This window comes from Lineus longissimus, chromosome 1, assembly GCF_910592395.1.
Source record: "Lineus longissimus chromosome 1, tnLinLong1.2, whole genome shotgun sequence".
Taxonomy (NCBI): domain Eukaryota; kingdom Metazoa; phylum Nemertea; class Pilidiophora; order Heteronemertea; family Lineidae; genus Lineus; species Lineus longissimus.
Window position 1 is genome coordinate 566,655 of NC_088308.1, and position 26,074 is coordinate 592,728.

Consider the following 26,074-nt stretch of genomic DNA (forward strand, 5'->3'; position numbering starts at 1 on the left):
GATCCAGGGGCCATTGTGCTCACATCAGGAGTGAATGGATCCAGGGGCCATTGTGCTCACATCAGGAGTGAATGGATCCAGGGGCCATTGTGCTCACATCAGGAGTGAATGGATCCAAGGGCCATTGCGCTCACATCAGGAGTGAATGGATCCAGGGGCCATTGTGCTCACATCGATAGTGAATGGATCCAGGGGCCATTGTGCTCACATCAGGAGTGAATGGATCCAGGGGCCATTGTGCTCACATCAGGAGTGAATGGATCCAGGGGCCATTGTGCTCACATCAGGAGTGAATGGATCCAAGGGCCATTGCGCTCACATCAGGAGTGAATGGATGCATTGCAAATGCATTATAGGTATGAGCTAAGTAAAGTCTCCAGTTGGCACATGTGACTGTACCCTAAAAGCAGAAATGAAATACTCATTCTACAGAGTGGCTCAATATCTTTATATTGATCTTTCAATCTTTCAAACCACCAAAAATAACACTTGTTTACAGGCCTATACTGATACTTGCTTATTCTTCGAAGATTACGATTTATGAATTGGTACGATTGGTAAAAAATAGATCCCTACCTGGTTTTCTTAATTTCATGGAACTTGAGCATCATTCATATTCATAAGTCAAAGTTCTTACTCCTAAATTCCGTCCAATCTTAGACAGACTGGTTACTCTAAGGTCCAATCCAACACATTTGAAGTCCAATCCATGCTACAGAATTTCATCTATTCGAACACAGTTATAGTCCATGCTACTGAATCCCATCCACGCGAACACTATTGGTGGTCCATGCTGCTACTCATCCATTTACCTGTAGGCCTACACGACATGCACGACCCGATGCTATCGCCTATGTAACTCTTCATCACAACACATCCCCTGCATCTAGACTAATTCCATTCTGTACATGTACCAGCACAGGCGGCAGGCTTTTGGCAGCTCCCAAAAGTGACTGTACATATATATATTAGGCTATAGTGTTGATTTGATATATACATATCATGATAGGAGTGACCAGTGCCAGCGGACGCCACTTTACCTTAGGGAATTCCAAAGACGCACTGGTCCTTATTTTGCTTAATTCAAAGTCATTACCTTGCCCGAGTCCTGGAAATACAGCTACAAGGGGCAAAAAACCAAAATAGATGCAATCAATTCGTGACATATTTCACATAAATCCAGAGAAATCGTCATATAGCCAACCAAACGATACAGAGAATACCACCACAGAAAGGTCACAACACTTTATCAAAATCATTTATCCACTCGATGTCTGGGAAATTGCGATTTTGTAAATGTATTTTTTATCAAATAAAGTTAAAACGCGCGTGCAGTCAGTGATAGGCCTAATATAATAGCGATAGGCTCGTCGTTTGAGTCGTCTCACATTATCGTTTTGAACTAATTATGCGGCGGCCGCTATATCGACACACCTGCAGCTGTGCTCTTCGAAGACGTCCACAACTCTCCTCTTGTTTGGGCTTTGCAACCAGAAGCCCTTCCCAGTGTAACCGACGACTCTTCAGCATAAACCGTGCACTCAGTAAAAATAACGAGGGTGTTTGACTAAAACTTCAGGGCGGGGCGAGGCAAGCTTGATAATCGAAATCGACATATCAGGTTTTGGCAAGGATCAGGATTTCGTCAATCGGGATCAATATCATAGTTGGCCTTAATGCAAGATCAAATCCTTTATTGCGATATGCATGAGCTAATATGCATGAGCCATACGTTGTGTGAGTGACAAATAATTCGCCTTTGTAAATCAAACTCATTATCACGGTGTCCAATCAAAGACAAAATTATTTTATTCGTACTAGATTTCGTTCATGCATAACTAATCGTGGTGATTACTTTTTCAAGTTTTTCGGCAGGCAGCAGGGGTAACAGCGTATTATGTAATCACCCGCCACCCCTTCCATAGGCTTGACAGGCTTCCATTTGCCAGATTTACTGCGAATACGACGCATGAGCGATATCGCGTACGAAAAAATAATTTCTTTTGATCAGTAACCGCGGTTACACTGTTTTTGGGAGAGGTGGTTTTGTTATATCTGGAGGCAGTTGTGAAAGTTCATTTAATGTAATAACGAAGAGTTATCATTTGTTCCAATGTATAGAGTGATTTCACGTGACGTCTTTACCTGCCATGCTGGAAGGACAAATAAAAGAACTAAACCAAAATGAATATAGTTTTATCACGATTTATTTCAAACACAACAGAAAAATGCCTCACCTTATATAAGTGACAGTTTTAATAGATGCTTTTTACATTGCATACAATCAAGAATGTATGTACAAACACAATATTTTGTCACGCTATCATACATATATTACATTTAGCGAAGCCATAAGCATGATACGGTAAATCACATTGTAAACTGGGCATGACAGATTTTGACCTGGCCTTGAATATTCACTGGTGATCACCGGCCATGACCTCAGTTCACCAGGTATCACATAATTACTGTACCATGGAATTTCTGCCCTTATATGTCCATGGACGAAGATGAATAACCCCGTCGATTAAACCCAGTCACACCCAGTCACTATTCGTTCAAGTCCAATGAATGTGGAAATCGAAATTAAAAAACGTGACGAGAAATGCTTATATATTTAGAGATAGGCCTTGATATATGCATCCGGTATAACTTCATCTGTCTCGGTTCAACCTCAATCTGCTCAGTCGATAGCAGTATCAACATGAAACATGAATCAACTTAGGCCCTGTAAATGCTTTCTTATCACCTTTGTATCAAAAATGTACAGTTCTGATGCTCTCACCCAAAAGAAGGGAAGACGTCAATATGTGTCAACGAGCTTTCATGCTCTTGCGCGATATAAAGCTAACACACACACCTCTAAAAGCCACACGGTGGAAATAGTTAGGAAATCTGGATTTCTCAAGTATATAATACTCCAACTAAATCTAATCCTTGAAATGCAAGCCTGTGTCTATACTATCAGCAATATCATTGATGAAGAAGTCACTATCGTAACTGAGACATTGCGATAAAATGATCGTCGCCTTGACCGTCACTTCGCCGAAGACTGCCTGCGACTGCTGAAGCAGCCGGTCTCGGAAAGCCCGCTTTGATTCGTAAGCTTCCTCCTGGGACATCGGTATAGATAGAAAGCTGTGGAGCGGGCCTGCTGGTCCTTCAATGTACCGCCATCGAATCTCCTGGGAGTCGTGTGCCCATATTCTTCCAGCACCCAGTGGGATGCCGTTGATGAGACGAGGTAGCTTCTTGAAAGCAGTGGTAGGGACGTGACCCTCGCCATATACGGTACGTAATGACACATGCATCAAGTGACAGTGTCGGTTGTCATCACGTTGAGCACCGTTGATGTTCTGGACGATCTGACCAGCCTCGCGCGGGCTGACTGTGAAGGGGGACTCCGTGGCCATGCTTCTGCTTTGGGTGAAGGGAAGGTACTGAATATAAGCGGGGAAGCTTCGGATGAAAATGTTATCTAAGTCTGCCAGCTTTATGCTGTATGTTTCCCTGTCGTGGAGTCTCCTTCGAACAATAGTTCGATTACCAGAGAGATACTCAAACGAGTCACCTCTTCCCTCAAAGGAAATGCTTTCAATAGCTTGATTCCCAACACAGCATTGTCAATGTTACACAGATGAATCAAGTTGATCTCCGAGAACACGCAACAAGTAGTAGTTCCGCTGAAGAGTATCTACCTGTTTGCATTGAATTTAACTTTGTTCTCTCCTCCGCGCACCAATGATGAAACAAGGGAAATATCGTCTGGTATTTGTAATCCTGGTTCGTTTCGACACAAACTGAAGTTTGTGAGGTTCTCTGAGAGATGGTAAAGAAATGTCGACAATCCAAAGAAAGATTTGCTGTACTGCTACTGTAATCCCCGCTCCTCTTCTTGCCTGATGCTAGTATCAGGTTCCACAATCGTGCCTGTTCCTTCCTTCGTATACCAAGCTTACTCTTACAGGAATAACCTTAAAATAGCCTTCCTTCACCTCAGCAGAGCATGCTCAACTTAGCAGTTCATCCTAGGTATAGACAGTGGCAGTAGGCTAAGGCTAACATTAATGACGTATGGAGTAGCATGCACCTTTTATTAAGAACTTTGTTCAGGCCTATCAGAGCTGTCAGACCGTCCAGCGTGGGCAAAGTAGGCATAATAAAGTAGTCAATGCATATTTTGTTTGGAGGATTTGCATTGTATATGATTGGTATATTTGTACAAGATTTACTGTAAATGTCGATAATTTTTTGTCAACCAGGCCTGCGCTATACGCTTTGGTGGGCCGATAATCGCATCATTGCACGGGGATGGGGCAATTTAGGCCACATGGAGGAATAATGAACCTCTCTTAGTGATCACATTTGAAAGATATTAGCTTATACGTTTTATCAGGAAGTACACATTCATTTTGATAAGTCTGTTGTTTTACGGACACCTCGGTACATTCGAACTGAAGACAATGATAGTCAGCTTATTAGGTAAACTTTTAGGAGATGTTTTTCTTTAGTTAGTCAAGCAAATATCACAATTTTATTTCACTCACTGTATTCAATACATACCTAGTTCACCAGAAAAATGAACTTCTAATTAGCCCCAATACCTCTTTGTCATGTTTGTGTATTTTTTTATGAAAGCCGTGAAGCTTTTGAAATAGGATATTGGCTTATTCAGTTCACCAGTTTACCAATTTCCTCTGGGCCAAACCAACTTATAAAGAGGCCTCGAAAGAGGAAATACTAAACATTTAACGTCAAAGAAACTTCTGTCATAAATGGAACGTGCCTCATCCAAAAGCATTTGGCATTCTGGTGGTCATCTCCTTTGGTCGTTCAAGTGACATGCTTTCCTGTAGGTGGCAATAACTGACTCTCTCGGAAGAAAGGGGATGATAATTATAATGATAATAATACAATCCACAGTCTGGATCTGACAGAGAGCAGTATCCTCTCCCGCCCCCGAACCTCGACTACTCTGCTGCCACCTCCATCGCGTCGGGATGACCAGGCGTCCCTTGGATGCCAGCTACCAGGAAAAACCGACTTATATCAACTGTACATATCCCATAAGACTTTCATGGACTCTATGCTGCACAGAGGAACTGGGATGGGCCAGACAGCGTGTACCAGACTATCAAACTCTCAAAGTCTCAGCTGTTTTGTATATGTGTGCCTTCTACCCGTGCATAATTCGATAGCGGTATGATACAGCTACCAGAGTTGTATAGCTGTAATTTCTATCCGCGTTTGCAATCCTGAAATAAGCAAAAATTCAAGTCAAGTATAAATACGTCAAGATTACTTTTTTTCCACAATGTTTAAACTTTTGATACCCATATTATGATTAGATAACAAATGTCAACCGAAAAATATTATCCCTTCTTAGGCCACTCAAGCAACCTAAACGCCTATTAATTGGAACCCTGCGTTCGCATTGTAGAACTCTCAATAGCAAATATGTACTTGGTCGGACATGTGGCGAACCTTAAAGCTGACCGGCATGAATAAATGAAACACAAAGGTCCGACCTACATGTTCTGAACGCCCTCAGCGATATGAAAGATTACAAGCGGTCCGCAGTGGCGCCAAGAGACCGTGAAGGTGACGAAATGGACATCCCCGGGAGTTCACGAATGCGGAGATTCCATATTATTCAGCGAAACGACAGTTGCGCCATCGCTGGGTTGTTCGTCGAAAGCGAATACCTCATCATCAGACTGTTCCACACTACGGTCATGGTTTTCATACTAATAAGGAGAAAAATGTTCTGCAGCTTTAAAACTAGGAAAAAGCAGCAGCGCGTTCCTGTTATCCACACAGGGTGTTATGCTTGTCTCTCAATTATCATCTTATGAAATCATTTTGCCGATGTCGAAGAAATGGCATTATAAAAGGCCACTTTGGATGGAAAATGATAAGATGGAAAGCCTTATTCTCTGTCGCATACGTGGCCTGAACGTTATGGAACCTCGTTATCAGGTGATTTAGAATAGCACGGCTCTGTAGATGTATGTGTATCTGGTCATTGAATGAAATTGCTATCTACTCGGGACGAGTTTGATTCGGGTGCAAAATCGCGTGACGTAGCCAACACGTACCAGCTTGGCAAAATAACAAGTTTCAAAGAAGCCTTTTTTAATTGCCGTTGTAGAATATTTGCAATGTGAATTCATAAGATACATAATGGGGTGGTAAACATGACACCATGGGATGATTTCAGGAAAACGCACAGTTGTTTTCTGGTTTTAAAGATGCAAATTATTTTCCACTTAACTGGTATTAAAACCATGCGCGTATTGAGGAACTGTCTGATCAAGATGTATTCGCTTTCGGGGAATGGTTACGGTTGATTGGTGATCACGCTGAATATATTGTGAACTGTCAACTGATCCTGTTCCTCCTTGAGAAATGTGAGGGAGGGGACGGAGCTCGATATGGTACAGAGCGTTTCATTCGCCAAGCCGAAGGTAAAACGACACCGATTGATTAATTTCCACAGGAAGCCTGACGTTCCTTATCAGCATACACGCTCAGTGATTGGCCGGTTGGAAACACGTCGTTAAAAACGGCAAAGGGGCGCTTGCCGGCTGGGCCTTTGTGCTTGCATGTCAGCTTTAAACCCATAGTTGTGTGTGAACGCCAGCAAGACGATTAGGGCCGTCTTTTGTAGACAATTATGATTCGTTGGGTTGAGGAGAGATGATTATTGCCAGGGCAAGCATAGGAGCGCCCCCTGACGGGAAGCAACTGCCATTAGTTGCATCGGGGTAAGTACAAGAAAGATATTGTCATGTCTTTTCTGATACCACTTCCATCGAAAAGTACTGAAATGCCATTATGAAAAAGGTACAGACTGAAATGTATTTCTGATTAACCTTCCTATGTGTCGACACCTGATACGCCAATTCTAGAAAAAGTACATTTTAATATATTCCTGGCCAAAAAACATTTCAGAAATGTGTCAGTTTGTTAATGACCTTTCTGGAAGAGTACGCATGCCCTTCTAATAGTTGAGTAGTTGAAATGGCATCTGATATCTTTCTTTCGAGAAAAGTAAATACAAAGTACATGTAATTCCATTTTGGTAACGCCTTTTTTCTAAAGTAACCTGTTACGCACGCAGACCGCCGATATTTGACCATCCTCTTTCTGAAAGCATATAGTTTGACCAAACTCTTCGAGAAAAGCTGTGATCGTAGTGGAAAAGTCATTGTGCGTGTTGTTTCCTGCTCGACTTGACCAAAAGGATCTGCTGTGGCTTTTTATGGGTAGGATTTCCGGAGAAAAAGCTTTATGTCCTTTCAATTTTCAAATATTGTGACCTTGACCTTCATCGGACCTTCTCAAGGACTAGAAAGACAGCCTTGGGTGGTCATTCCGGATTGTGTCGTGAAGAAGACACACAGTAGTGTTGAAAATCAGGTTGATCGAAAAAATGGTGCCATATTGGTAGTTCAAATTAACGAACACGTGACCTTAGAGAGAATATGCATGAAGTTTATATCTGCGCTGGTGGAGAGTGCGATGACACTGCTACCAACGCCAGTAGAGCCATATGGCCCACCGATTAGCATCTGCAGCTCTCCAGTTAGTGTCCTTTCCTGAAAATGTCAAAACCACTAAGACATAATCCACACGTTCTAAGTTTCGTCGAGACGAGCAAGTTTCACACAGAATTATAACAGTGAGTAACATGAGATTACATCTTGGCAAACTCAGATCACTTGGGGATTATCAGTTTAGGTTTCAACAGCGACACTGGCCATGAAATAATCAATGTATTTGCATGAGGAAGTTAAACAAGCTTGTTTCTTAAGAATTACACGAGATTAATGTGTTTGCTAATTGACCGCGGACCATGTCGGTCAGTAAACTACTTGAACTGGCGCTGTGTATAATGTTGATGGCGAAGTTGATACCTGGAATACCCCCGCCCTGACCAATTTTACAATTGATGCGGAATCATCAGCAGGTAGCCTCACTGCAACATGCCTAGTTATCGGGAATCTCGATAGGCGTTTTTACACGGTGCGGGTTCAAGCCGGATCGAGACTAGTTCAGGTACCAGCCGGTTTATTTTCCCTCGTGTAAAAGCGAACCTACCGTCCTGAACCCTCCTGGTCCGAGGCGGGTTCCGATCGCCGGTCTCGGGTCGGTGCAGGCCGGTGGAGGCCGGTGGAGGAGGGTTTATTTATGCGTGTAAAAGCGAACCGGCTCCGAGCCGGTTTGCACACGGTACTCGCGTGACGTCATTCGCGGGAATAGCTGCCGTGTTCCTGGCATGAAATTTTCCGCGGAAAGAAACTGCTGTGAAATCTTCAATTTATCGAGAGCAAGAGCTTTCTCTCCATACAAATGCTGTGTACAAAGCAAAAACTCTGCATCTCACCGGCGCCATCGTAAACCATTTTGTATTATTTGTTGTTGTGATATTTTCGTAGCTCCACCGCCAGCAGGATTGATCAGCGCCACCAATTGACGATGTTAGTGACGAACCGGCCTAACCGTCCCCGTGTAAAAGCGAAATGAACCGTCCTGAACCGAACACGCCTCGTGACGGTTCAGGAGGGTTGTCTTGAACCAGCACCGTGTAAAAAGGCCTGATGTATCCTCAATAACGATTAAAGTCATATACTCTGAGATGAGTAAGTCGAACCAGGTCGGGTCATAGGAAATATGAATGTTTTACCGAAGATGCAATGCAAATGTATTCAGCATAACCCCCCATTGCGTCACTGCAGCAATATGAAAGGTGTCGAGGGTACATGCTTCGCATTATCAAGCTTCTCCCTTTGCCAATCACGGATGGTGGCTCAATCTTCTTCTCTTTTCGCTCCTCCTCCTCCTCCTTTCGTCTGCATTATGAAGCAGTTTTGAGCCTTCGAGACTGTCCCTTTCGCGACTCCGTCCCTAAAGCATGTAAAGCCCCGTCTGCGGTTCAGAGGACGGGTCAAAAACAAGGGTTGAAGGCCTTGAAGAAGGCCGTCTTTTCTCTCAATTTACTAGTACACTCGTGTTTGTGACACAGCTTTAGATCATTATCAACAGCACAAAATGCGTATAAATTTGTTATAACGCCGTAAGTATGTCACAGCAATATGTTCGATATTCTATTTGGATAGTTTCCTTTCGGTTGAGCACTACAGACTCAACTATTAATCACTTTCACTCAGGCAGTGGTTGGCACATTCATTGTGCGGTTTCTATTCTTTGTATATATCAACAAGAAAATGATCACAATACAACACTCACAGTCGTCAACAGTTGACTGGTGAAAAGGCAAAGGCATAGTACATGTATATACACCGAATATCAGTCGTTCTGAAGGGAATTTCGGGTACATTTTTGGTGCATCGTTTAGAATAACCCTGATTTTTAAATTGTCCTTTCCAAAATTGAGACTATGACTTGGGTAAGTGATTGCTAGCTTTTATGATATTTCTCTCGCCCATGCGTTTCGTCACTCAGACCAGAGCGTCTACATATGATATGAAAAGTTACATGTCTTAGGTCAACGGGAAGTAAAGGTCATACTGACTGACATTTGATTGATAATAAACTACAGTTTTACGAACGAAATGAGATGGCTAAACAATTCTACACCACTCCTGCTAGAGCAAGAAAGAGGTTCGAAAATAGGCTTGATGTGCAATATGGGTAATCATCAATACTGGTCACATTGGTAATTATTAACTGATAAACCTGAAGCTATCGGATTGTGGTTCTTTCAACACGTATTCTCGATTGTTAAGTCGACGTTACAGAAGAATATATCGGTCATGATCATTAAATGTGAGTGACTCGGGATAATGATTTGTTGCCAGCAGATTTGATTCGCATCGACTCATAATCAGTGATTAGCTAGCATACATTTATCATAATGCCAGTGTGGTTTCAATAAATAGGCCATACCGGGCTAATACGGACTACTTGCGCTCCTGGTGGGACGGTTATCATGGGATCAGTATAACAGTCGTAACCGTGGTAGCAGGTGGTCTTGAAGAATGGCAGGCTTACCACTACTACAAACTAATCAACGTTTCACTTACAGATCACACCCGCCGGTCCGCGCTGTTTACATGACGGCGACACATTCCGTCGCGAGTGACCAGAGCGCGATCTACAGGAGTATCCCCGCGAACCCCCGCGACGACAGCCTGTATGACCTGTACGCCAGGACCGTGATGAACCTAAGCCCACAGCCGTACACTCGCAATCAGGCAGCAGCACCCATATCCTCCATGGAGTACGCCAAACGGATCAACGCCCGCCCAACCACCACCCCCAAGGTGGTCGGGTTCGACTCGGGCTCCCTCCGACCGCAGCCCCTGAAGCGGGGCATTGAAGGCTTCTTCCCTTCTGTCAAGTTGTCCGGCTCAGCAAAAAGTACGACGACCACGGGGAGTAAGACACCACTGACACCTACCATACAGGTAAGACTACCTTTAATCCATTTAGAGAACACTTAGAAGGGATAAGCCAAGCCTTAATTGTAGTACAATATATACGGTTCCTTTGTGGAGTTTTACCATAACGGACAGTCCGACTCCCTTTCGATAAAAATCATGCGACAGTTAATTTCTGTTAAATATTCATCTCAATGAAGTTTCATCTATATAAACGTCCCGTTCATCTTTACTTTCTCCTCTCATATTTCTTGTTGCCAGTGCCAAGGATGTTGCCTTGTGATATGATATGACTATGATATTCAGAGAGTTTCATTTACTTTTGGACAAATTAAGTGGGTAAAGCCCATGGAACGATTTAATATGTGTGTCGCCTGTTGTCCATGTTCCCTGTGAATATGAAGACTGTCAGACGATACTTAACAATACTGTCCTTTGATGAAAGTGCAATTTAACTGTACATATCCCATGTATATATTATATAGGTCTCAGTGCGGCTTCAATGTGTGTACTTAATCTGTTGTATGCTTTTTAAATAACATACTTCGACTGACTGCTTTTCATATACCTTACACAGAAAAAGCAATAAATACAGGCCATGAAAGTTGGTGCTTACTTGAGGTAACATGAGTACGGAGCTATAGAAGAACGCAGGGGAAAGTCTACCAGAAAGTTTCTGACAGGAGATGGAATCAAATACGTTCATTCCCGGTGCATGACAAGACGGCTTGATCACCTTTTTCACCATGTTTATTGGGGTTACACAGCAAATGGCGCCAAAAACTGCGCAATTGAATTGTTTGTAGAAACATAGCGACGATTAGGTGCGATCAAGTATATTTGACAAGCCATACTTGGTGCGATGTGTGTGACAAATTGCTATTGTATCTCACATGAGGCCGTTGGAATTGGGTTATGAATCAGTAATGATACTCCAAGCTGAACTAATTAGCATTAGCATCACGCGTGACGACCAACAAGCACAGAACAAAACCTTTCTCGGGCATGTCCGAGAAATACGATAACGCGATTACACATAGTCATTGAATCTTAATTATGTTTGATGATATCCTGAGGTTATGAGTTTTTCCTTATTTTCATGTGTAATGTTTAAGAACACCAATATATGAAGCCAAACACAACGGCATTTGTTTTTCTAAAGTCTGTCCACTTGGTCTTCTAACACGGCTCCTTGGTTTGAGTAAACTCTCCTTGTTTTCTTTTCATTTGTTGAGCGACACTTTTCATATTTTCGGAATGTCACAGCGACTGTGACTTGTACAAATGTTTATTATTTACTTCAGATTATGTTTTAGTATAAACCAAGTGGCAATAGTTGATTAGAAGGGCAATATACTTCACCGGGATAAAGTAATTATCTGTGGAACTTTTTCTATTGGTGTCTGTTTAGGCGTGCCGCGCCCACGGACAATCAAAACGGGTGCTTGATTCATCAAAATATTGTTCAATTCCAAATCAGTTATTGGACTGAATTGAATACGAGAGCGTCATCCTTTTCAGTCGCATATAGAAATCAGTCTCCTCCATACATATGCCCTTGTCGTTCATCTCCGGTTACACGAGCCTCCTCTCGTTAACTATGCAACTGACAACACCTTTGATACATTTGTATACACAAACCTGAACACATGTCTTGATTTCTCTTTTCAGAGTCCGGCCTCCCTGAGCTTTGAAATCGCCCCAAGCCCGGAGCTGACAGCACATTATTACCGAAACAAGACAAGGAGAAAGTCAAGCAAATCTAACACAAGTTTCGCTAGTCTGGACAAAGTGGATAGGTCAATCCCTGATATAGCCTTAGCTCCAACAAGTCTGTCTACTGAGCCTGATACGTGCATTAGGAGGTATCCTTACTATACTCAGACATATCCTAATGTTTTACCTAAAGAGGACAACAAGCCGGTCGGCGGAGATCTCAGTTATCTGCCCCGTCCAAAGAACTTCTTGGCGCGAAGAGACGTCCCTTGGATTTATAGATACAAAGTGAAAAAGAACATGAACCAGTTATCAAAGATTATGGCGAGTAAATCGGACCATTGTCAAGCCGAGGAATTAGTGAAGACTTAACGCATAACGGTGACAGCGTTGATAATGATTGCGAGATTCGTCACTCCGATTTAATAGAGTGTTTTCACGATCGGCCATTTTGGAGTGCAGAACAATGATTTGTCATGCCTAACTTAACTGAATGAAAGGCTGTCATGGTCATTTGGGTTTGCTTTCTTTCATATGGGCAGGTGATGACGTCACGTGAAACCACCGTTTCTGAATGTGCATGCTAAGCCCACGTGTACATTACGAGCGTTGTCGTGCCATGTTCAGTGCCAATCGGGACGGACAATGGGTGCCGTTGGTGACGCCAATTAGTCTGATGGTTATGACATCATGGTCTGCTTATTCAATTTTGCGTCGATTCCATAGTAAGGGTTTAAAAATGACATGGCCACAAGATCTTGATTTTCAGTGCGATTTGTTAATTGACATTGAAATTGATCAACTGCTAAAAGTACATGTGTAGTCAGTGGTTAGGTCACAAGCATCAGTACATTCCCGAAGCCATTCCACTGTCAAACTGAAAAGACCGACAAGTTTCATCCAATCAGTATGAAAGAACCTTGGTCTGTTCAATGCAGCACAAGCCTATTGGGATCGGTCATGCCCAAGATTAATGAACCGGTCTCAGTTCACTAGTGAGTCTAGAGCACGTTAACGCATCAGTTTCAACGACGAATACAGCTATCAAACGGGATCAATCCAATGATAAAGTGAGGCTATAGCAATGTGGTCCTTCGTCAGTCGTCGACAGGTGTCCCAACCAACTTACACTGTGCGTAAAGCTTGTACGTCGGTTAATTAATGCTTGTACGATGAATATCAGTTTATCATCAAGTCAAGCATGACCCCGCTCAAGGACCTGAAGATATACATAATTAGAAAACTTTCCACGTCCTCTGGTGTGGAGAGTCGATTGATAGTGAAAATTGTATATAGTTTATTTTGCATGTCTGTAATAAATTCACATGTGCCAAAAGAAACCAGGTCTTTATTGGTGAATTATTTGTCTTCGAGGTAGTTAGTCTCGGTCACACCATGGAGATTTATACCTCCATGGTCACACTGAGACGAGTTGAGCGGAAATAGTTCACAGCCTGCTGATACCGAGACGGGACCTGAAGAACAGGATAGTGTTCCGAGAAAAAAAAGGGTAACATATTATGCTCTTGGATGAAAATATTTCAAGAATCCAGCGTGAATTCTGGATGTCTTAGCATAGCAAATGATTAGACCCGCGGCGCGCTTTAACAGGAGGGTTGGCTCCAGCAATAGTGCTTCTTGGGCTGACTGGAATTGACGCATAAACGCCAAAAAAAACAAGCAAAAGCACAATCTGAGTCACGGACACTGACGTACTACAGGATAATATATGTGGTTGTTCCATATTACAGTGCCCCAGGCCATTTTTTGTGAATCAACCATTCTCGAACATTTCCGATGAATGCCGACTATTCCCGATGAATGCAGTCTATTCCCGATGAATCCGACGATTCCCGAACGTTACGAAGAAAATTCGTCAGCCATTTTTCCGTTTTATTTGTTGACATTGTTTTCTCGTGTTTTCAGAATAAAATGACAACGTTTCAGTGGAATTCAGGCCCGAATCAACCAAACCAATGGTAATTTGAATATATAAAGCATAAATTGAAACCAGTGTTTTGCGGTTCATTTAATTGAAAGTTGGTTTATTTTCTCTTAAAAAGTAAGGTGTGTCGTCATCTTTTCAGAAATCTGCGCTGCGTTGCGTGCATTGTGTGTGTTGTGTGCATGTCGCGTGCATATGCTGAGAAGGCATGGTGGTCAATGCGTAGTGACAGTGTGCATTGCCATTGCATCATCGTTTTCATAACTCATTCGCCTGGAAAGCACAACTCGCGTACTCTTGTGTGGTGACTGTTGGTGAGCAAGAAACAACAAATTGATGCAATGTGAAACCAACATAAAAATTAAATGTAGGCCTATTTGTTGAAAGTGCGGAATAAACTAGGCCTATATTGAAAAGGAAAGGATTTTTTAATTGCAGTCAAAATGACTTAAACTCTGTCAAAAAATTGACATGTCTTGCCCGCCGGTGCAAGCACTAGCAGCTGTGCTTCTGGTACATCGCATTATGCAGAAAACACTGCTGGGAGAGTGTTGGTGCTCTGTTAGTGTTAAGGTTTTATTACTTTCACTTCAGGAATCAGTTTGGTAATGCTGGCCAGGACCAACAACAAGAAAACTTCCCAAATCCTGAATGGGAGAAAGCGAAAAAAGCGCTGGAAGCTGTTCAGAAGGAAATGAAAAAGAGTGGTGACGACAAGTCTGGAAGCCAAGAAAAACAGTCTGAGGTCGATCAGCAGTTGGATAACTCACAACAGAATACAAACAACATGAATAATCATGGACCACATGGGAACATGTTTCAGAATCAGAACCAGCAACATTTCAATATGTATCAGCAACAGTATGGCTTCCAGGGGTACGCAGTAGACGCTTGAATGTGACCACTCTTATTGTTCTCAGTGATCTACTGACCTTTACATGCATATTCGCTGAATATCTCCGGCTTTTTCAGGCAGCTGTAGTCAGCTTTGAATTGATTATACCTTATGATGGTAATCAAATGTTTGCCATGTGGCATGGTGAAATCGCTCCAGTGTACATTGTTCTTATAATCCTAAATGTAACAGTATATTACTTTCAATTTCAGGTTCAATTATATGCCACCCGGTCCAGGAGGCCCTGGTCCCCGTGGTTTTGGAATGTTTGGTCCAGGCCGTGGGGGCCCACCTCACATGCAGAATGTAAGTATTTGAATGGAGAGGTCATTGAATATACACGTAAGCAGTATGAACAATATGATGAAGGAAATTTTGTTTTTAATCTTTCCATCTGTATCAAGGAGTTAGATTGTATCTGTATCTGATTTACTTTTAGAAAGGGCACAAGAGCAGAGGCAAGAGTTACACATTTGCTTTATATAGTAGCGTCTTGTTTTTTTTCAGTTTGGTCCCGGTCCTGGTCCATATCCACATCCTGGGATGGATGAGCCACACATGTTTCAGCAGGGACCTAATGGTCCCAGAGGTCCACCTCCCCGTCCACCTGGCCCTTGTCCACCACGGTGGGGGTTCAACGGCCCCCCTTTTGGAAATGGAGGTATGTATATGAAAAATCAGGATGGAGCATTCTATTGTTTGTGAGTACTGGGTGAGGCCGCGTGAGCTGTTCAAGTATTTGCTATTACAAATTGGTAAAAAAACCCTGCTTGTGTGATCAGCAGAAAGCCTAAGTGGTGTTCTCACCAGCACTCACTAACAAAATGTCAAACTGAATTGCCAACAGCAATCTGTTTCTGATGGTCATAGGCTTCCATTAACTATGTGTAACTGTGGTCTTCGACTGATCTTACCACTTGTTTTCTTGTAGGTCCACCAGGTGGCCAGGGAGGAGGAGTCCGGTTCAACATCAACAAGCCTAACAATCATATACAGAATAACAACAATGACAACTTCCCTCAGAATCAAAACAACTTCAGTCAACAACAACAAAACAAATTCTATCAGGGAAAACAACAAAATAAAAAACGTCAACAACAACAACAGCAATCGCCACAGTTGCCAAAACAGGAGAATCAACAGAATAGAAGCGAGGACCAACAGGATGGGGGAACTGAATCAGCACAGAAGAAAAATATCGAACAGATTACTAAACCTCCGGAGAAAGAGGTGGATGATGATGAGAAGAGTACGGGTCACCCTGCAGCTGGAGAGTGGCCTCCTTCTCTGAAGTAAGTCTTAACATCTAAATGAATCCACCCTGTAAGGTGATTATGTTTAAGAGATTTGTGTATGATTTTGTTCGAAATGCTCTTGAGAATGAATATGAAGTTGGTTTGCCAAAGTCGCGACATTTGGTTTCGGACCATACGATAGTAACTGCTTGTCCAAATCCATCTCTAGTATAACTCCTCATTGATCTATTCTTGCAGAGATTATGTGCAAAGAGCTTTTGCTAGTGCCATAACAGACAGTCAAAGGGATGAGGTAGAAAAGGTCTTGAAGAACAAATTAACTTCTTCATTTAATGATGGCTCTGCATGGACCAAGGACTGGGGCCAGGAACCGCTACCTCTGTAAGTAGATGATCACCTGTATATATCTCGCTATTCAATTCAGTCACTTATTCAAAAGTGATGTATGAATGAGGTCCTGAGTTACAGTCCATTAACATGTGTCATATGGGTGGGTAAGGAGTGAGTGCTTAGTGTGCCAACATACTAGGATATGTACATTGTGACGACATGAATTGTGAGTTGTATGTAGGGGTTCCAGTATGTTGACGGGAATAATGCTGCGGGATCCTGAGCCGTGAGCTATCTAAAAAATGAGCTGTGTTATGAATGTGACTTAACTGTGTGTTTGTCTGTTTTCAGAACCAATATGATCCCCCTAAACACTCCTGCACCTTCCCATGCATTCACACCCTCAGGTAAGTCAGGTGGGATGTCTGGGAAGCTAAGTCGCTGGGATAACATGAGGGGATCACTACAAGCAAAAAGTGGCAGGAACTTTTTCTCGCCACGCACTCCCACTCAGTCACGCATGCGTTCACGGTCCCGGTCTCGCAGTTGGTCACGATCAAGGTCAAGGTCACCCTATAGGAGAAGGGAACGGGGTTCATCTCGTAGGAAACGATACAGTAGTGAATCGAGTAGTAGCGTCATCTCTGAAGATAGCATTAGTGGTAGGAGTTCTAGATCGTCAAGGTCACAGAAACTACCTGAGAAGTATGGTCGAGGACGTGGGAAGAATCAGCGCGGACGTGGCAGAGGTCGGGGACGTGGACGTGGTTATGATAAGGATGCTGAGAACAAACCTGGTGAGAAGCCTGCTAGTCAGAAAAAGGCAAAGAGAGGAAAACAAGCTGCGTAAGTATATTTTGATAACCAAAAGTCTGTTTTTTTCTGACATGGCCGCAGTGTTGCTTTCTGGGTTCTTGCACGCACCCTTCGTTTGAGACAGATCGCGGGTGTTTGATTGGTGTTCCATTCTGTTGAAATGAGTGTTATGAAGACTGAGATGTCACCGCCAATGGCCGGGATGGGATCACTTTAATAACAGTTTCATAATATAGTTATATGTTCATGTGAATTTGCTTTCAGTGGTGGCCAGAATCAGTTTACAGTCGACTACAATGCTGGAGAGAAGCGATTCAAATTGATGAAGCGAGCTGCCAGATTCGTGGAGCATCTGGATGAGACGCCGAACAAGAGACCAAAGTCAAAACTGGTGCTTACTATCAATGTAAGGTTCTCTGAGGTATTGCATGATCTGTTATAAAACATTCTCGGTGTACGACAGGCTTTTGTCTGTAGGTCTTGTCACGCTGAATGTTGCAAAACACTGGTGGATACCACTCGGGGGAAGTCGCCCAGTGGTTTCCACCAAACCATTGCACTGTAAAGTCACCAAGGTACAGTTGTTGTTTGACTATATCTCTTGCATTCTTGTGTACGACAGGCTTTCAACTATAGGTCTTGTCTTGAAGGGCTGAATGCTACAGAAAACTGCTGGACTTCACTCTTGGGGCCAGTCTCCTCGACTTGTCACGAAGTGATCTCTACCAAACATTTGCTGTTTTGCAAAACTGCCACCATCGTCAAAACGAAATAAGGTTTTTCTCATTCCTTATGTCTTCAAAAACATAAGACTAAAGAGCATTCTTGTGTACGACAGGCTTTCTTCAGTAGGTCTTGTCTTGAAGGGCTGAATGCTACAGAAAAACTGGTGGAATCCGCTGTTTGAGGAAATCAGCCTCAAAAAGTGAATCCACCAAACAATATCTGTATGCTCTGATCAATCACTATCTGTTTTATGCTTGGAAATCTGTAGATGTGTATATGGTATTGTGTAATTTAGTGGATTCAAGGAGCAGTTGAATGTGTGATTTATACGTATTTTGAGTGAGTGATTGTCTCTTGGAAGATTTGTTATTTGACTCTATAAGTGCCTTCTTTGTGGATGGTAGGCCTCTTACCATGGTTGCAAAACACTGGTGGCCATGTGTCAGTGGTTTCCACCAAACCAGAGCAGGGTTTGGCCTGAATGCCACTGATAACTGATAGAGGCCTTTGTTTGGCAAGTGTTTATCACACGTATCATACAGAAGAGATATTGCAGTAGTGATGCCCAGGAAAGTTGATACTTCAATCATGATTCACATGTTAGTGTTGACAATCTTTGAAGTCTGCTTGGTACCATGCTGCTTTTTTCTCATTCAATATTTTCAAACGAATTTGTAGTTGTGGGGTCGGATGACTTGCCTGAAGTCATTTCCACTGTCATGTTATGTAATCTGTTCATCTTTACAGGACAACAGCGATGGAGAGGATATCATGGACTTCAATGACAGGAACATCGTAGGAACAAATACGGGCTTGGAAAAACGCTATTTGAGACTTACTGCTGTAAGTATAAGGGGCAGTTAAGGATATATTCCTGTGTTTCCTCCAGAAACAACTCTGTTGTACAAATTTGATGTTAAGTCTTTCAGCATTCTTTGTGTACGGCTGACTTGTCCCATAAGTCATTCCTTGAAGGGCCGAATGCTACATCAAAATGGTGGAAATGGTTGGAGAGATGACTGACTTTGTCTCTCTTTTTGGTTCACCAGACATTTCATGACTTTAATGTTGGTTGTTTTAGCCTCTCTTGATACTCCTCATCCCTTTGACCGAAATCATTAAGTTACCATCATCCTTGACCACTTAGAGATGAAATATGCATTCTTTGTGTACGGCTGACTTGTCCCATAAGTCATTCCTTGAAGGGCCGAATGCTACATGAAAATGGTGGATTGAGTTGGAGAGATGACTTGTATTGTCTCTCTGCGTTGTTCACCAAACATATTGAGCTCACTCACTGAGTTTAGGTCCGGAGTTCTTCAGGGGAAAAGGCGCTTTGAAAGACCTATGATGACTATTTGTAGGCCCCAGATCCTTGTACGGTGAGGCCATTAGAGGTACTGAAGGAATCGTTAAAGATGGTGAAGGAGAAATGGTTAAAGAAACAAGACTACCGCTACGCCTGTGAACAACTCAAGTCAATACGTCAAGATTTAACAGTAAGTTGTCAAGACCCTCTTTGTCTCTGTGTAGCTGGTCAGAGAGGATCTGGACAGTCTCTGTCTTATTTGAGCATTTTCAATCCTTGTGTTCTTCTCAATGCATTCTTTGTGTACGGCAGGCTTTCTTCAATAGGTCATGCCTTGAAGGGCTGAATGCTACATCAAAATGGTGGTTTCTACTGTTGGGGCTAGTCACCCTTGTCTTGTCACAAAGTGGTTTCCACCAGACACTTGCAAGGCCAGACAGTCCTTGAATAGAAAGTTGATATCTCAATCCTTATGTCTCATTATCTCATTGAACATGCATTCTTTGTGTACGGCAGGCTTTCTTCAATAGGTCATGCCTTGAAGGGCTGAATGCTACAGTAAACCAATGGTTTCCATTATTGGGGCTTGTTGCCTTGACTTGTTACATCATGGTCTCCAGCGAACACTTCAACAAATAGATGCAATACAGTCACCCTCATACCTCTGCATGAGTATTTGATTCAGTGTTTGTTTGCAGGTACAATGTGTACGAGATGCGTTCACAGCTCAGGTGTATGAATGTCATGCCAGAGTAGCCATGGAAAAGTGTGATCACGAAGAATTCAATCAGTGCCAAACTCAGCTGAAAGCTCTCTATACAGAAGGAATAGGAGGAAATAGATTAGAATTCACGGCCTATCGACTCCTATACTACATATTCACCAAAAACACTCTTGGTATCCTTTTGTGAGGTTTGTGAGAATGGAAGGGTTTTAGTCAGACTAGTTCCTTTCATTTCTGTCTGCTTGGGGGCATTGTGTTATGGGTTGTAAAGGTTTTAGTAAATTAACATATCACTAAAGAACTTGTACGGTAAGCCTTTATGGGTTAGGGCATTAATTACCGGTATGTATCTGAATACTTTCCAAATGATTTCCTTGACCCACATTCTCAGATCTTACCACTGCCTTGGCCTCGCTGTCTCAGTCAGATAGAGACAACGAATGTATAAAACATGCCCTAGCATTAAGGGCAGCTTGGGGACAAAATAATTTCATCAAGTTTTTCAAATTATATAGGGTAGCTCCGAAAATGTCCGGGTATCTTATTGACTGGTTCATTTTAAGGGAAAGAAAGAGTGCGTTGAAGGCCATCATCAAATCGTATGTATACTATTTCTTTTTATCTATATCTTCTGCAATTGCATGTCATTTTCTTGGTTACTGAATCATTTCTTGGCCAAACTGACAGATTCACTTTTGACTTCGATTGAAAATATTTATCACTCCAACTTGCTTTGGAACTTTGTTCAAGACTTGGACTTGAATGCAAATTGAAGTAAATGGTGCTTTCTTGTGTAAACACTCATGATAAAGTTGGTTAAGACATTCAGTAAATCCTCTGTAAGACTTAGTCTGTTATTGTGTACAGTGCATTGTTTTGCCAAGTCAAACTAGTCGCTAGCTGTTTGCACGGTTATAGAGGTAAGTTCTGCTCAAGCTACTGTTATGTTAGCAGTTGGTGTGCTGCCCGAGTAAATGAGCACAGCTGCAGCTTAAGTTGTTATGTATTGTCAAAGATTATGATTCATGGTGCTTTTGACCAAAGATGGGGGAAGAATTTAGTTAGCTAGTATCTTAGAATAACAAACAAATCAATGCCAAAGTGGGCACAACTTGGTGAGGGTAGCTGTACGCAGTATGTGACGTACAGCTTCTCCCATCAATTTGATATGATAATAACCAGTCATTGGGCCATGATGTCGAACTCTCTCCTTGTAGGTAAGCCGTTTTGCTTTCAGCGTTTTCTTTTCAGCTGAAATGGATAAGTATGCGATAGTTATATTGATATGAGCTATTAGTATGTGATTCTGAGCCTCACATTCTAGATGTGCAATATGTTCAACATGTGATGTACCTCTTTACTTCAGTGTTAAGCTTCATTTCACGACATTTTATAACTGATTTTTCCTTCTTTTTGCTGAACGTGTAGGTATCGGCCCACGCTTCCTATCTCGCATGTACAGACCTCGCTGGCGTTCTCAAATAGCGAAGATTGTGTGAATTTTCTGAAAGAAGTGGGTGTGACCATCTCTGCGGACGGTCTGAAAATCGACTGCAAGCAATCGATGTCTGTGGTACCTGGTTTATAAAGATCACCCGAGTATGGTCACCTGTAACGCTGCTCTATCCGGTGGATGGGGTAGTGTTACCTGCTCCCAAGAGTCTGATCTGTGCCCTGTCTGTGTCTGCCTACGACACATCGAGTGGTGGAGGAGGGGAGACCCCAGTTGGTTGTGTCAAGCTCATATTGTGGTGGATGGGGACAGTGGTCATCATTGGGTTCATTGGGATGGGACGAGCTGCTGTTAGTGTTGTCCATTAAGCTTATTGGCCCCTGTTTCGCGTAAAATGCAGACTGTCATATTTTCTCAAACAGACTTAAGATCCAAATTCATCATCAATCATGGCTGTAGAATTGTTTCTGTGCGTATCTTGCCATCCTTGCTAGCAAGTACATGTATGGCATTACCTTTTATACATCCACTGGACTAGATGTATCGTGCATACCAGATATGTTCTAGCATCTCGACTCCCGTCGCCAGTGCTCATGGAGTGTAGCATAAGAACTCTTTATCATTGGGTAACAACCTTTATCATTAACAAGATGTGAGGGCGCGGCAAAACAATTGCCCACCGTTTCAATTCGTATTCCAAGCTCGACGAAAAATTGGTTGTGGACTCAAATAGTTCATTTTCATACCTGTCTCTACCATACCTTATCAAAAACCAAACGCAATGTTTTCAAACTTTATTGAGCTTTAGAAGTTTCCAAAGATGAGTTAGGATGATGTTTAGTCGCTGTTCTAATCCGGTCGCTGCTGTTATCTCGCGGAAACATCCCACAGTTGTTGAGGAAAGAATGGAGTTATACTGGACACTCGGGTTGATCGGCAGTTTTCAAATCGCACTGGCACTCCATGTTCCCAGTAGACGTGTGCACATGCCAGTTTTGCCAGTTGTTGCAGTTACACATTTGTGATGGACACTATGTTATCACCGCACGTACGTAGGGAGGGACTATTGTTGTGTTTGAAGGGACACACTAAAGCATTTTTTTCAGCTCTGGTCAGTGTTGTCAAATGTTTATTCACGAAATTGCACTGTCATGCTTTCATCCTCACATCTCGGAGTAAGTTACATTGATTGTGCACCTTCAGGATTCGTGGGATACATCTTTGAAGGATCCGGGGATTTCTACGACGTTAGTAGCGGTATTGAGTCACCATGATGAGGCACTCGTATGATTCGCACCTTCAGTTATCTATTTGGGACTGAGCAGGCCAGTTACACGAACTGTGATTTTGCATGAATTCTACTCCGTTATCTTACACCACCTGGAAGTCGCAGCCTGAAGATAATGTCGCCAGTTTATGAATGTTCCCTAAACTTCTCTTATGTTGTTGTTGATTTGAATAATAAGCATGTCTTTTCAGCGTTATTTTTGCAGGTGAATATTTTGTTTTTTCTTCAGAATTTAAATGATGATCAGGTCTGGCTCCTAATATGGGCGATTAAGTTCAACTTAAGTTGCTTCGAATTGAAATCGTTTGTATTGTTAGTTGTTTTGAGGGTTGAACCTCTCAGTTTGCAGAGCATCCAGAGAGTCCCACACCATTTGAAGTCATGATCATTTTAACTTGGCCAGTACCATCTGTTCAGGACTTCACTCCTAACAACACACAATACAGACCTCTAGCCTAAGACGGAGCAAGTTTATGTTCTAAAGTCTGGTGACTTCAAGTAATGATAATTGTTATTTTTGCATGGCATTTCTAATGTAATGAATTCTCATTTAAAATGTCTCAATGTCATTGATATCTAAAAAGTTTTATGGCTGCTTTTCCCTAATAACTGATTGCTTTACGCAGTTGGAGGTCATCCTAATCAATTTAGTGTTGAATGTCGGTTTACCAAAGAATCCAGATTGGATTTGTGTTAGTCATGCTCACCCTGAAATCAAGTGACCCATGACAAATAACTTGCTCATTATATACATGTGCATGGGACAACGTGATTTCTGTGTAAACTTAGGTGTAGAAATATTCCTTGGCAACTTCATCAGGAGGAAGTGATAGACTTTGCAGCATAGCTGTCACCACTGGTCTTGGTCCTGCCTTTCAGTCATTCAGCATATTTTCACACCAGTAAGATCCTGCAAGGTTCAACAGGTTTATTCAGTTGAGGTTATATGTACTTTGAATGGCCTTGGGCCAAAATTGTGAGTCGAGTAACTTGTTTCAATTCCAATTGATTATTGTTCAAACCAATTTCACCGTTTTTGCAATAAGCTGTAAGCCTGTTGGCCCTTGCATGTCTGTGTATTGGGATCCCTTGGTCCCAGCTGAGGTGAAAATACTTGGCTATTTGGAAATCAAACCATTTGCCAAAACCTCCTCGTGTACCTACACGTTTTGTCCGTATTGAAATAGTAAATTGCCTCGTGGAGGTAAAGTGCCACCTAGTGTCAATTATTGAACTTAAATAACTGATGATAAAAAGGGAAATACTTACAATGGTTTTGTTTGTTGAACTTTTCATGTTGGATCCCCGTGGGGTCTTGTCGACAGTTAACACTAGATGTGGATTTGTGAATACTAATAGTTAGGTGTAAATAAACTATTTCAAGGCATTTCTATCTTGGCCCTCTTTTATTTCACTTTTGCTGCAATTGGTAACATCTTTGGAGAAGTTCAGGGCATCTACAGTACTGTCAAGTCGGTCAGGAGCCAGGAGGCTCAACTTGTTCATTGTGAAGGGCTACTTGCAGTAGCAACGGCTCCTGACGAGTTCACAGTGTGCAAATATAATTGTAGATTTGCTTATATACGTTATAGGCCGTCGCAGATCATAGAAAGTTGTTCACTTGATGGTCCCGAGGACAATGCATATCCACATGGACTACTACCCCCCTCACAAGTCACAGCCAGGCGAATCAGTCCTGGCTGCTCCACCATGTCTCATGAAAACGCTAATAAGATAATTTAGAATCATTGGAACTCAAATTCACTTATGACATTGACAAGATATAGTAGAGCGATGAGACAGTCACAGCCAGGCCACATCAGTCTTGGCTGCTCTGCCAAGGTGTTAACATGGTGAGAGAGATGAGGAAGTCACAGCCAGGCCGAATCAGTCCTGGCTGCTCCACCGTGTTGACAACATGGTGAGAGAGATGAGGAAGTCACAGCCAGGCCGAATCAGTCCTGGCTGCTCCACCATGTCTCATGAAAACGCTAATAAGATAATTTAGAATCATTGGAACTCAAATTCACTTATGACATTGACAAGATATAGTACTACACTTCTGCAAAGTTTGATGAAACTCCCAGCATTGATTTTTTTTTAAATCACGAAAATGTATGTATACAGAATGTGCACGGACCCTATCGCAGATTTAATTGCGTCCGGAGCCCGCTCCTGGCTCCCCTGCCGTTGGCCAGCCATACTACATAGTACGCACATGTAACGTCCACACAGGAGTAATGCAGCGAGAATTTGTACTGCATATAAGGGTCCTACCCAGTAAGTAAGTTCGGAGCAAAGAGACGCTGTGGCCGGCAACGGTCGGCAGTACCATGTTTGGGGTTCATGGAATAATTCGTCCCCCGTTCCCCCCCTAACAAGGGGGATATTATCACCTCACAATGAGGCAATTTTTAATTTTAAGTAATCGCGTAGTTCCACTTTTTTAGCTCAGATGGCGCTAACTGAGGTCCTGTCAAAATCATTGGCCTACCTGAGGCTGATGAGGAAACTCACGAAACTCTACAGGGTGGCCCAGAAAGGTTTTGATCCCTTGCACAATAGAATTCTATTGTGTGTGTCCATTGTGTGAGGGAAATTAATTCTGGGCCACTCTGTAGTACATGAACTTCTCACCCTGTTCAAAGATATCGGAGCGAAAGTGAAAAACGAGGACATTTCTATTTTCCACCGCAACGGGCCTGTGTATTTTACCGTCGCTCTATATTGTTACCTGCAGAAATGACTCTCGGCCAATGAGACAGTAGTGCACAATAACTCTTCTGGATGTGCACTCCCCTTCATTGCTCGCCATGTTGCCAGGGAGTATACCAAGTCTTTGCTGAATGTGCCATGCCCCTTCCCTATGCGTACTCTGTCTGATATGTGTACTCTCCCAGCGTACTGCACCATGTTTCTACAGGGTCGACCTTGTCTCCACGCTTAAGAAAACTGTGTCTCATTTTCACATGGTGAATACTGATCATTTTCATCAAGGGATTGCATGAAATCAGAACACCAGACCTGAAGAGACAGCAGATATACTGCAACAACCATACCATAATATGCTGCCACAACCAGACCTGATAATACAACATATGCTCTCACAACCAGACCTGATAGACAGGAAATGCTGGCACAACCAGACCTGCATGAGATTGCAGATGCTGCCACAATCAGTCTGATGAGATTGCAGATACTGTCACAACC

The 26,074-nt window shown here is 42.5% G+C and overlaps 3 protein-coding genes across 4 annotated transcripts; 2 read left to right on the plus strand and 1 right to left on the minus strand.

Moving 5' to 3' along the window:
- Positions 1-2,189: 2,189 nt before the first annotated feature.
- Positions 2,190-4,073, minus strand: LOC135497300 (uncharacterized). The gene has a single exon (XM_064787083.1). The coding sequence runs from the start codon at positions 3,411-3,413 to the stop codon at positions 2,931-2,933; it is 483 nt and encodes a 160-aa protein (XP_064643153.1). The 5' UTR covers positions 3,414-4,073; the 3' UTR covers positions 2,190-2,930.
- A 2,513-nt stretch (positions 4,074-6,586) lies between these two features.
- On the plus strand, positions 6,587-13,452 carry LOC135483215 (uncharacterized). 2 transcript variants are annotated; one of them, XM_064763880.1, is made up of 3 exons: positions 6,587-6,767; positions 10,052-10,433; positions 12,078-13,452. In XM_064763880.1, exons 1-3 carry the CDS (start codon positions 6,700-6,702, stop codon positions 12,492-12,494), a joined length of 867 nt encoding a protein of 288 aa, XP_064619950.1. In that variant the 5' UTR covers positions 6,587-6,699; the 3' UTR covers positions 12,495-13,452. The 2 variants fall into 2 exon arrangements, with proteins under 2 accessions (XP_064619950.1, XP_064619957.1); XM_064763887.1 differs by lacking the exon at positions 6,587-6,767 and adding an exon at positions 9,279-9,412.
- Positions 13,453-13,972: 520 nt separating this feature from the next.
- Positions 13,973-24,251, plus strand: LOC135483228 (leukocyte receptor cluster member 8 homolog). Its single transcript, XM_064763899.1, has 13 exons — positions 13,973-14,101; positions 14,662-14,943; positions 15,175-15,268; positions 15,470-15,623; positions 15,894-16,254; positions 16,456-16,599; positions 16,900-17,394; positions 17,629-17,770; positions 18,838-18,933; positions 19,455-19,589; positions 20,098-20,296; positions 20,515-20,722; positions 21,552-24,251. Exons 1-13 carry the CDS (start codon positions 14,055-14,057, stop codon positions 21,709-21,711), a joined length of 2,517 nt encoding a protein of 838 aa, XP_064619969.1. The 5' UTR covers positions 13,973-14,054; the 3' UTR covers positions 21,712-24,251.
- The last annotated feature ends 1,823 nt before the right edge of the window (positions 24,252-26,074 follow it).

Excerpts from the sequence above, each read along its gene's own strand:
- LOC135497300 (XM_064787083.1), bottom strand. The coding sequence starts at position 3,413 with ATGGCCACGGAGTCCCCCTTCACAGTCAGCCCGCGCGAGGCTGGTCAG.
- LOC135483215 (XM_064763880.1), top strand. The coding sequence starts at position 6,700 with ATGATTATTGCCAGGGCAAGCATAGGAGCGCCCCCTGACGGGAAGCAA. Across the intron at positions 6,768-10,051 it reads CTGCCATTAGTTGCATCGGG|ATCACACCCGCCGGTCCGCG; the intron begins GTAAGTACAAGA and ends TTTCACTTACAG. Across the intron at positions 10,434-12,077 it reads CACTGACACCTACCATACAG|AGTCCGGCCTCCCTGAGCTT; the intron begins GTAAGACTACCT and ends TTCTCTTTTCAG.
- LOC135483228 (XM_064763899.1), top strand. The coding sequence starts at position 14,055 with ATGACAACGTTTCAGTGGAATTCAGGCCCGAATCAACCAAACCAATG. Across the intron at positions 14,944-15,174 it reads CAACAGTATGGCTTCCAGGG|GTTCAATTATATGCCACCCG; the intron begins GTACGCAGTAGA and ends TTTCAATTTCAG. Across the intron at positions 15,624-15,893 it reads CCCCCCTTTTGGAAATGGAG|GTCCACCAGGTGGCCAGGGA; the intron begins GTATGTATATGA and ends GTTTTCTTGTAG.